At 34.7% G+C, this 12,735-nt stretch overlaps 1 protein-coding gene across 10 annotated transcripts in view; it reads left to right on the forward strand.

Annotated features, from left to right (window-relative positions):
- KIAA0825 overlaps window positions 1-12,735 on the forward strand; it is a 366,280-nt gene that overhangs the window by 99,500 nt on the left and 254,045 nt on the right. For 9 of the 10 annotated variants that reach the window (XM_079798899.1, XM_079798896.1, XM_079798902.1 and 6 more), the window contains 5 exons: window positions 935-1,029; window positions 4,249-4,476; window positions 5,907-6,172; window positions 7,559-7,709; window positions 11,936-12,126. In XM_079798899.1, coding sequence (XP_079655025.1) covers window positions 935-1,029; window positions 4,249-4,476; window positions 5,907-6,172; window positions 7,559-7,709; window positions 11,936-12,126 — 931 coding nt within the window. The remainder of the gene's footprint in view (window positions 1-934; window positions 1,030-4,248; window positions 4,477-5,906; window positions 6,173-7,558; window positions 7,710-11,935; window positions 12,127-12,735) is intronic. The other variant, XM_079798904.1, reaches the window with a different exon arrangement.

Genomic DNA, 12,735 nt, shown 5'->3' on the forward strand with positions numbered 1-12,735 from the left:
TCATTTATATCAAATTAAACTAATTAATAGAACCTTAATGGAAAAGTGGAATACTTTTTTTTTTTTTTTTGCATATGTATTCATTTTTTCCCCCAGGGAAAAGATTTCCTTAATTATAAAAACTGAGAAACTTAATTATAAAAGTTGAGAAAATTTTTCCATTTTAGGAGTTAGAGATTATTTTGTTTTTTAAATTTATTTATTGATTTAAGAGAGAGAGAGAGAAAGATTAATTTGTTTTTCTATTTACTTGTGCATTCATTGGTTGATTCTTGTATGTGCCCTGACTCAGGATTGAACCCGCAACCTCGGTGTATCAGGACGATGCTCTAACCATTTGAATTACCTAAACAGAGCTACAGATTATTTCTTATCTGTTTCAGTGTTTGCATTTTTCCAGTGAATTATTGATATACTTATTAAGAGTGTAATTTTTCCTGATATGTTGATGTTCACCTATGTACTTTTGTTCTTCCTTGTTTTAAGAAATGAAATATTGGAAGTGCTAAGGGATTCCACCAGCTTTAAAATGCAGTACTTTAGAATTTAACTTTTTACATGAGCAAGGAAATTAATATTTACTTTGTATTCTTAACTTACTCTACATTATCAAGATGAAAATTAATTAATAACAAAAGGATCTGTATTTAACAGATTATAGTATATGTATGCAAATCAAATATGAATGTAAGTAATACAAAAATTTTATAAGTTGAATGTCTGGAAGGACTCAGTATATTTTGATACTGTCATTATTGTATGGTGACATCACCCTATATCTTGTTGACTATATTCTCAGCATCTTGACATGCATGTATGTGTGTATATAGTATGAATAGAGTTTTTCTACATAATTAATTTTAACCTGACTATTAATTACATCTAGTATCATTTGTTTGTATTAATGTATGTTTTTTTTTAATCTATTGTATAGGAATTTTGGGCACATCCAATAGAGAGACTGTAATAGAGAAACCAAGAGCAAATGAAACCAATAGTTCTTCAGAGCAATTGCTACTAGGAAAAGAGGTAAGTGGGGGGGGGGGGGGAGGGGCGGGGAAGGGAGGTGTTTCTTTATTCATATACTAGAGGCCCAGTGCTTGAATTCATGCACCAGTGGGGTCCCTAGGCCTGGAACTGCAGGGATCGGGCAATCTGACATCCCCCGAGGTGTCCCAGAGTGCAAGAGGACACTCTGCAAAGTTGCTGTCGCTCAGCAGCCCCTGTGCTGAGTGTCTGCCCCCTGGTGGTCAGTGCACGTCATAGCTACCGGCCAGTTGGCCGGTTGGCCGGTCGTTTAGGCTTTTATATATGTAGATAAAAGCATCATCATATGTCTGTGAATCCATTATAAATAAAAATGTCTTGCGTTTTGACACTAAAAGAAATAATTCTTGGTTGAAAATTGGCTTATACATTTTGACGAAAACTGAATTGAATAGATACACTGCTCTCTTGCACAATCTGTTCCATGGACAGATTGTGAGGAGGGAGCTGGAAGTGAGGAGGTCTTTGTTCTCATCCCAACTCAGGGTCTACACTTTGAGAGTTTGGACTGTAGATAATTGCTGAAAAGGGGGAAAATGGAGATTCAAAAGGAAAGGAAAGAGGAAGTAATAGTTTGAACTGGCCTCTTAGTTTAGTGTGTCCAGCGGGTCCTATTTGTGCTCAGATCCATTACCACTCTTCCCGTGCTCTCTTCTGTATTATAGAGAATTACATCTTCCAGGCTTCCTCGGATACTGGGAAAGTTTGGCCAATGAAAGGCATTGATGGAAGACTTGGATGGTAGATATTAGAGAAAAACCCAAGTATTTTTTCCCCTCCCTTGTTTTAGGGAATATCTCTAGTAGTAGTATCTGTGACTCCTTCATTTTCTCCATGGGCTCTGCTCGCACCACACAATCCTCCTCCATGATTCCAGTTCCAGCTAGCAGTCTTACCTTTAGCTTTGACTGGTGGCCCCACAAACTGGATTCCCATAGATAGTCCCTTTTCTTTGTTTCTCCAGACCTAGGAGTAATAGTGGCTTCCTGCTGAATTAATATCTATCTTGCTTCACAACCCGTGGTTTGGCTCCACACAATTTCATCACCTTAGTAAACTACATTAACTTTTTTTTCCCTGTTCAAATACCTAGAATGGTTTCTATTTTCTGAGTGGACCTTGACTAATAGTAGGTAAACATTTAAAAAGGTAAAAGGACATAGGATTTTACCAGGTTCAATTTAGAAAGCAAGAATAATATTCAGGAAACTGCAAAGTTATACGTTATGCTTTAACCAAAAGTCAGACTAAGTATTAAGAAATTAGCATTAGTTAATGGAAGAAAGAGATTCAACAGGTACTTACTTTGTGCACAGAACAAAAAGCCACATTATTTCCTCTTTCTTCTTGGTTCAACTAGTAAATGTTCTCGATTTTAACTGAAATATTTTTGGCCAAACATCAGATGAGAAGAATAAAAGAAAGCAAACAATATTTTATGATAACAAATAGAATTCTAGGAGGGCATTTGAGTAGTAAAGATTTTCATTTTTGTTTTTAAGAGCAGCTATTAATGTGCTTGGTTTTCTATATTTTGAAAAGAGAATTTAGAATGGCCAAGATATTATAATCACATATAAATTATCATGGACTAAGGTGATCATAATTGTACACACACACACAAATTACCACTGCAGCCATGGCAATTACTGGCAATTTTCACCAGAATATATTTTCTTGGGTGAATGAATGAATGAATGAATAGATTTAATGAACTGATATGGCCTCATTGAGAGAACAAAAACCAGAGGTTTTTTGTTGTTGTTTTTAATTTTCATGGAGGTGATTTTTTTTTTCATTTTTGTCATAAATGTGTGCCCAGGAAATACTATTCTAGTACAAGACTATACATGGTACTTCTAAAGTTTCACTTGTTAGAAAGGAGATTATATGAGCTGAGTAGATTAAAATATTGAGTAATTTTTTGTAAAATAAGGTGAGAAATGTATTCTAAGGCTCTCTGATGTTAAAGGTCCAAATAAACTTTAGAAAGTTCAATTACAACCTAATTATAAGCATCATGAGAATGAAAGCCATTTTTTCTGATTATAGAATCATGGAATAATAGAATTTTCATTCTAGAAGAAGAATCACCTTTATTACTTTGTACAGTATATACAAAAAGCATTAAATTAATTCTGAATGGGATGTGTGTGCAAGAAAATGAAGCTAATGACAATAATCTTAGTAATTTTAGACTGAAAGAGACCATAGAAGTCATTGAATTCAGCTCTTACATTTCTAACAAAAAAGTTGAGACCTAGGAAAATAAGTAATGTAGTCAGTGATATTGAACCTTAAGGTCTTCTGAAGTTGGAGTAGGTAAATTATTACTATTAACAAGATTACATTAAACAGGGAGTTTAATTCTAAGCATAGGTTCAGCCTACTACCCATAAAGCTTTTAGTACTATAGAAAATATTAGAGGACTTGGGGGAGATATACATTCATAAATATATTGCCGTATGAGACAAAGACCAAAATAAAAATAAAAAAAAAACAAAAAACACCAGTGTCCATTCCAACCTCGCTGTCTCCCAACACACAGAGTAATGCAGATCATTTTAATTTTTTATTTTCTGAAACAAAGTAGTGCCATGTACCAGTCTGTGAGTGGAGAAACTAAAATTCTAAAGAAGTAAAAATCTGGAAAGGTGGTGCAGTGGTGTATTTTCTGTGAGAAATTTGTATTTCTTATTGCTATTTTTTCACTTGCCTGGATTTCTGAGAGTGAAAAAGAAATAAAAGATTGAACATAAAATGCTGTCTTATGTTGCAATACTTGTTAACAATAAACTATAAAAAAGACTATAAAAATCCAATTTAGACTTTATTAAATATATTGAATTTAAAGTTTGCTTTATGTGATAAATAGTAAGAGTAACTTTCAGCTCTCATAAATATGGTTTTATTGAACTATATTTAAGAGATTAAATTTTGAAAAAAGTTTTTGATTAAATCCACTGATGAATTAAAATGAAATGTCAGTATATTATTGTGTGTAAAGAATGCACATGTTTTTCTATATTGCTTTATTCACCGGGTAATATTTTTTAGGTTATAAGAGTGGCTTTTACAGTTTATCAAAGAATACCTATATTCAACATGCTGAATGAAAATAGCAACTTTATATATATAACAGGAGAAACACTTGTTGTTGAATTAAGATGAATATGACTTCATATACATCTATATTTCAGACTACTCTACTAGATTTTGGCTGGAGAAGTGCATTTAAAGAAGTGTCTGTTCCCATGGCACACTGTGTAACAACAGCAATCGAAGATTTTTCCATAAAAATTCTCCAACAGGAGCACAATGAAAGGTCTTCAGCTGTGACCTATGCTATGAACCTTATAAATGTCCAACAAGTTTGGCAAGACAGCTGGGTGGTTCCTGAGGAGGACCAACCAAAGAAAATTGCAAAGGCAAGAATCAAATCAAATCCTTTCAAAACTGTAGATTGGCATAATGAGTTTTGTTGTTGTTGTTTGTTTTTTAATATAAGCCACTGCAAAGGGGAAAATGGTGGAGCCTCTTGGCAAATACTTAGCACTGAACCCAATACCAGTTGTTTTCTCTGGTATCATGGGCCACTGCTGGTGAAAAGGACTTAAACCTGTTACTACCCTGTTGCTCCATGAGTCTTGGGCAACTAAAGAGGGGGCCTCTGTGACTTCCTGGGGAGCTGGGAAAATGCTTGCTTGGGTTTATCTTTTTTTTTTGGGGGGGGGTATCTTTTTTTATAATTATTATTTTAAATCTTTATTGTAGAGAGTATTACTGATGTTCCCCTTTTTTTCCCCTGTTGCCCCCCTTCACCCGGTTTCTGCCCTGCCCCAGGCCTTCACCACCCTACTGACTGTGTCCATAGGTAATGCATATGTGCATATAAGATCTTTGGTTAATCTCTTCTCACCCTCCTCCCCCTTTTGAATGACTTCACTAGACATTTAGAAGGTTGAAGGAGTTACTGTCTTTTATTGGTTTAGGCAACTTTCAAATCTTTGTTTACCCCTAATGAGCATTGCATTTCATTAACATCAGTCTGACATGTTTACTAGTACATGTGCTGTGAGAGTCACAGAACTTACTGAGAAAATACAAAGTCATCATGCAAATAGACAAATACAGTTACTCAGTATGAAGCCCACACTGAGTTCAGCAACCTATAATTTAAATGTTTTTTAAAAGAGAGGTCTTAGAGATGGCCTCCTATTCTGCTACTGCCACCCTGAGGCTCCAGAACATTCCGCAGGGAACACTATTGGCTAATCTGGAGTGGAGGCAAGTTTTGACTTCTTATCCACCACACCTTCTCTGCCATTAAGAAGTTGATTCATAATAACTAGTGAAAAGCTACACATATTACTTCTAAAAGTTGCTGACTCCTTACCAATAAGAGGATGCTACATGAGGTTATTTCTGGTGCTTCTAGATTTAGTTAAACTGATATAACCTTATTTTAATGTGATGATTAATAAGCACATTTTATGAAAATTTAGCAAAAGAAAATTAAAATAAATTAAAAATAATCCAATCGTATTAATATCAAGGGTACATTTTTTTTTTAGCTCTATTAACTGCAAATAAAACTGTTGTCATGTAAAGTTACTTCAGGAATTTTTCATGATGTCTGCAAGGTAAGCTTAAGGTTTGAAGATTATATAGAGAGAAGCATCCTTTTGGTATTTCTTTATCTGACATTTAACTTTCTACAATCAATTACTATAAAATGGTGTGATTATATTTATGTTTGATGCCAAATTCATTATTTAGGAATTTGGCTCCCCTGTACATAAATTACACGGTGCTGTCAGAGTACCAATAACTCAGTGCTGCATTCATTTCTCCCTAGTTTTGTTCTGACATCATGGAAAAACTTGACACAATGCTCCCACTGGCTCTGGCATGCAGAGATGATTCTTTCCAGGAAATGAGAGCACACTTTGTGGAGGCCTGTGGTGAAGTGGCAACAGCTGTCCTGGCGAGACTGCAAGAGAGAGGCCGGGAGTTTCCTGCCCAAGCGCCCCTGACAAACTTGCACACAGTGCTCTCCACGGCGGTGTACGTCTCCCAGCGTTTTACTCGATATGATAATTTGATGAAAGAAAATACGAACAAGTAAGTGCCATTTATATCAAGTGGATGGCCATGTTTACAGTAATGTGTCACCCTTGAATATCACAGGAGTGAAATTTTGATGATGATCTTTGAGGAGAAAATAATAACATGGTGAATTATTTTCATTTGTCTTGACTAGGAAATGTCAAAAAGGTGGAGCATGGGATATATTAAACCAGATTCTAAGAAAGATAGGTATTTTTCTAAAGGTTCATTCAAAAGACCCATGCGTTTTCTACATTCTACTCAGCAGCAATGATTTTCTGCATGCTGCTATGACATGACCAAACACATTTTACCTTGTGAGGCACAATGTACTGCCTACACTGAAAAGGAAAAAATAAACTTATTTTTGTCCCATGTATACACAGTTGCAAAATATGCACACCTCTCTTTTGTTTCAAAGTCAACAGGATGTTAGGAGCTGACATAGAAAATAAATGCATTTCAATCTATTCTATTGACTAATGTAAACATATTTCAGAACATCAATTTAGTGATAAACTACCTTTAATATTTGAGAAGAAAGCATCTGGCAGTCTTAATGCTCACGTATTAGTAGTCTAAAAAGATGATATATGTATATCAAAATGACCACAGGCATTATCACATGGCCTTCCTGGCTGTCCTTGTACTCTCTAGAAGACAGCATGGCCGCTTGCAAAGGGAACAAGCATGTGGACGTGGCAGTCCACTGTGAGCCCAGGAATCTATTCTGCATCACTTACTCAGCCTTGGCAGTGCCTTAGTTATGAGAGAAAGCATACCATATACAAATAGCTAAAGATAAAAGTAAAATAAATTTGGCTTGATGTAGAATATAACTATGGTATTTCTTTAATTCTCATAGTCAGATGTTATGATTCATGCTAGAATTTATAAACAAAATATGCCAGAAATCACTTTTTTCCTGTAGAATATTTTAAAACAGTTTATGAGATAATTGACATCTACAAAATTACAATTTTTAAAATAAAAAGAGTATGCTTGTGGGACGTGTGATAGCTTTATAAAAGTTGGTTCTGACAAATGCCTCTGTTCTTTATAATAATGATAACCTAATGCCTAAATAATGCACTGATCTCTAATAATAGGCTTACAAAGAATACTTTTATTTTTGAATGATGTATTGACAATGCAGTTTGTCTCAAGCTGAAGTGCATATTTGTGGAACAGCAGATGTACATTTTCAAAAGACTTGCAAAACAAAGACCAGCTTTTTTTCCCCCCCCCTCTTTGGAAAGTGAATGTGGACGCAGACTTCAGCATTAGGAGGAAATGAATGATTGATATCTAATAATCAAAACCATTTGTAGTACTGGAGATTGTTACCTCCTACTACACAGGCCTTAAATCTCTGTCTCTTTGATCATTGCCTCTGAACAGACCCATATTCCTGGTGCCTGTCCAGCGATATCAGGAATTCATCAACACTCTCCAGTTTCAGGTTACGGACTACTGCGTCAGAGTTTGTGCTACAAGCATTTTACAGGATGCTGAGAGCCACCACTGGGATGACTACAAAGCTTTTTATGAGGTGTGAAGTTAAGTTTACTATCCCTCCTTTTTACACAAATATGTTTTACTGCCTACCTGTTTTCTGGCTAATTAGAAACATGAGCTCAGCATTACTAACACACGAAGGCTGTTACGATAATATTTTTTAAATATTGAATTTGTACTTAGGAAAAACACTGTTTTAAAAAACCTGAAATAATTAGACATCAGAACTCTCCTTCTGGCTTAGAAATAAAAATAGTAGCTTCATTTGAGTTACAGTGTCTGAGCGCTATATAATAAGTTGAAATATAATGGGATGCAATGAAAACTGGAAGAGATAACAATGCCAAAATGCCACAACCTTGTACTTTTCCCCAAAGGGAACAGTTGTAGATATCCTTGATTTTTTTTTCTTGTTATGTATTTCCATCTGTGTTTGATGAATATATTTTATTAAGCAGTTTTATTCTTTATACTTATTTTTTTCCTTCTCAAAGTATGTTCTTATGAGTATGTTTTAAGACCCATCTGATCATTTATAGCTTACCTATTTTCATTTAGCCCATGTTTTAAAATCCCAAGTTTCTACTGAATTCTTCCTAATGATTCCCAGTACAACCAAACCTAGGTTCAATTAAAATTATTCAGCATCAGGCTTCATTAGTTTCCCTTCCCCTAAATTCCATTGATTATGCATAAGCCACAATATTTGAAATTTTTTGAAGTTGATTCCAGGGCAGGATGAAACATTTATAATATCTTAATAAAAAATAAGATAAATCAGGGTTTTAAAATAATTTATCAGTCAAGCCCAGCTTCATTAGCTTTTCCCATTTACCCTTTCCTCTGGATTGAAGCTTATGATTTTTTATTTGCTTGATGGTTCTAATCACTATGGAATATTGAGAAAAACAGAGTGGAGTTTTATTCAATAGAGTCACTCTCATCACCTTCATGACACTGAAGGTTCCTGTGGCTCCATTTATGCCTGAGATATTATCGTAATAAATGTTGCCACAACAGAGAAAAGCAAATAATAAGAAGCTCTTTAAAGGGACTTTCCACTTTTTCTACGGACATTTCATCTCTCCTTTAGAGTCCCTTCCCAGGTAGTTTTTCTTTTTTGCAAGAGCATCCATACAGACTTTTCCAAACCTGCCATACTTCACACAGCAGTGAGCAGAATGAAAACGAGAAGGTGCTATAGTGCAGCTGGTAGCCTGAAAAAGTATTGTCTTCTCTCCTGGAAGCATTGAAGCTTCCTTATTCGCAGAGGTTGAAAATGAATCCATCTCATGTTTCAAACTATTTCAATATGTCACTGTACTAATGAGCAATTTTACATGATGTTTTCATTGAAAAGCAGGTATTATCTCACTATTTGCCCAACATAGAGGTATTATGTTTCCTCTTATGCAAATTGGGAACTAGAAGAAGCATGCAGTAAAAATAATAAGTGAATGCATTTCAAACCTGTTATTGAAGTTACCAACCATTTAAAAAACACACAACAAATTACCATGTAACATGCAGCTCTTAGATCTTATGACAATGCTTTAACTTCAAAGACAGAAATAACAAGATAGTTACCCTGTGATTACATGGTACTGTAGCTTCCATATACTTACATGGTCAGTAGTTACAGTTTAATTGCAGAGTGGTTGTTATTTCTGCTCAGAAAAATAAAGTGACACCGCTTTTCTATTTCCCAAAAATAAGAACCTTCTAAAAATAGCACAGATTTTAAACTGTTTTGACAGTGGAGTACCTGACATGGTTTTATCCCGTTTACTGCACCCCCTTCTCCTCCTCTCCCCATTATTCCATCTGATTTGTGAAACAGGACTAGTTTTTGGCAAGGCTGCTTTGGGAGGAAAGGAGATGAAATCTGCCAGACTCAAGGCAAAGAGGAGGATAGAGATCGCAGGGGAACCTACTGCCATGTGCAAGCGTGTAGTAAAGAAAGAGTGAAGTAATTTACAAGATATGGAACAATATTTGCTCATGTTTTGTGAAATCAAGTGAGCCCTAGACACATTATTTCCATTTTCTAAGCTGTCAGGTTGAGAGAGTCAAAAGAGTTCGGTATCTCTCTGATGAGGTGCTGGTCAGATGGCACAGTGGGTGTTCAGATTACATGTTTAAAACTGAGCATTTAGTATAGTTGACATCTGCTCAATTTTAGCAACTTGTGTTTTCCAACAGTCAAAGAATAAAGAATTGTCTGCTCAAAGATAATATTGAGTGGCTTATATAATAAAGCCCAGCTGCTTGTTTCCTGATATATAATCCAAATAAAAGCTCACATCTGTTTACATTGTAGTGGGCCTACAAAAATAGCAGATGTTTACTAGCAGAATACTTTTGAAATGACAACAAATAGAGAAACAGGTCAGAAAAATAAATGAATCACATTTAGTTTAATGAAAACCCTTGCATACACTGAAGTTATACACATTTTGAAGAGAATTGTGTGAATGATGACCAGTTTGGAATGTAAAGTTGACATTTATGTTTTAAAAAGTCTTAAAAATAAGTGATTTTTTTACTTTTAGGAGAAGAAATCTGTGTACCTGAAGTTATTTTAATTTTCTCATTTATTGCTTAAAGGTAGCTATTAAGGAATTTTTTTATATTTTAAAAAAATAGAAAAATCATGTTGGCCACATTATTATAAACATCCATCTATCTATTGCCACGAAAAATATTAGTGTCAATTATTCAGATATCAGCTGGGGTCAGTTTTGCTTTAATTAACATACTATACCATAAGTATAAGAAAATCTAGCTTTAAAACTTAGTTCTTACTTTAGAAATTTTAAAACGCATTCTTTATTGCAGAACACAACAAAGAAAGCATAAGGAACTGTAATTTTGTTACTTCTGCATAAATTTTGTAATTTTTTTCTTAATAGTTTTGATACACATCTAGTCAGAAAGTCAGAAGCCAGTGGTCAAAGTCCCCCACCCCCCAGTTTGAACTTGATTCTTTGACATTTGATGCCCGTTTCCCACCTAAGGATAACAATTCTACTCATTTATAAACTCCATTTGAAAGTCAGTAGATAATAACTATACATTATTATTATGCAGTGATTAGAAAAGATTTTAGTAATCAAAGAAATTACCAGAAGAATAATATGTAAGGAAAACACTAATAGTAGCGTATGCATAAGAAAGCTATCCTCTGTTGCTATACGAGAACAGATTTTTTTAGATGACATTTGTTTGAGAATATAAGTAGTGGGTAAGACAAATTTTAAGTCAATGAGGATTGCTTAGAGATAAAATGGGAAGTTTTACTAGCTTAACTTTTGATATAGTAACATAATCAGTATAATGTTTGAAGAATGCATTCTACTCTTTTTCTATTTCAAATAATCTTTTGATCTGTTTTGAAGAAAATGAGGTCAAACTACTAGCAAACCTCCCTAAGAGCAAGTTAACTAATTAATGCTTGTAAATCACTTGAGGCTACCTTCTCATTTCTGCCTGTTCCCCTTGGCCTTGGCCACTGTTGGGTCTCCCTCTGTGGTCAGGGAAAATTTGTCACACAAGAGATCTATAAGGGGATAGAAGCGAATGAGACTCTGGCCCCTTGGAAGTATAAAGTGCTGTAAAAATACTAAGAAATAATGAGATCTGCCTAGGCTTTACAAAAAAAAAAAAGTAAAATCAGACTGTTATAGTATTTGTTCCTAGTATTGTTATTAAAACACCATGAATAAAGGAGCCTAATGTAATAATCTTCAGTAGTTACCCATCCCCTTGGTTTCATGCATGTTGATAAGTATACAGTATGTAAGTTAATTTTTGCTCTTGTCATTTCATTATAACGTGAAATCTGAAACATTTGTAAAATGATCTCAGTGATGCTATTCCTTAATTTAAATAATTAAATTTTAATTGTAGAAGAATCAGCCCACTATCTTAAACTAGCATGACATGTTTAGCAACTGTAAAGCCTATTGTTTAAAAGCAAATTTTAAACTGCAGGCCAGGAGTAGGTAAATCAAGGATATGCTAGGTGAAATGCTGGCAGGCTGGATTTTCATTAGAATATCTAGTCTTGTGATTGAAATAAAACACATGTTCCTTTGTCAGTAAGGATGTTTTACATCTTGTCAAAAATCTTTCTTGGTCATCTAGTGAGTCAAGCTCTCCAGCTATTTCCTTTCAGCCTGAACTAATTAGGTTCATAGAAAGCAAACTGACATTTTGGAAGCTGTGATTCCATTGTTTAACGTGTGGTGTTTTTGCCAGGGGGAAAGATGCTCCTTCTCACTCCAGATGTGGCATTATTTCTTCTGGGCTCTTCATCATGATCTCTGGACCATTCTACCCCCCAAGCTAGCCCAGGAGATTCTAACAGAAGTTCTGGAGAAATCTTTGGGTCTACTGGCCTCCAGATATGCTCGGGCCTGTCCCAGTTACAAGAGAACTCCGCAGATAAGGTACCTGACACTGGGAAAACCATTGCCTTTCAAGAAAACCTTTTCCCCATTTAATACAAAGTAGAATGTAATTGTGAATCTCAGGACATGACTCCTTGTATACTTGACATGTTTCTAACATCTGAAAGGAAATCATATTCAATTATCGTGAGATATTTAAGAGGAAATATGGAACTTGAGTCAAATCATTTTGCTCTTTTTTCTTCTTAAAAACATGTGTAGAAACCACTTGTTTCTAAAAAAAAATGATTGAAGATATATCTCGATATATATCTTTATTTTTTAACCTTCATATATATAAAAAATAAGGTGAGAATATTAAGGTACTAATGTGGAGAAAAAAAAGCAGTGTTGTGATAGAGCAGTGGATTTGACTGAGGTTCTAAGCCACCAGGGGATTCTAGTTTCTTAGGGTTTTTATTTTTTAAAGCCTTTAAGTAGTGTAGTGAATCTTCATTAAGGAAACTCCTTTGTCGTTTTTCTCCTTAACATATTCTAATTACTTCTTTCCTTTTTTCCTTTATTTTATTTCTTCCTTTTCATTATGTATTACTAAAAGCCAGTTCAACAGTAAGTGAAATCACAGAATATAGGAGACACAGTCACTGG

This window comes from Cnephaeus nilssonii, assembly GCF_951640355.1.
Source record: "Cnephaeus nilssonii genome assembly, chromosome: 2".
In the NCBI taxonomy this organism is placed as follows: domain Eukaryota; kingdom Metazoa; phylum Chordata; class Mammalia; order Chiroptera; family Vespertilionidae; genus Cnephaeus; species Cnephaeus nilssonii.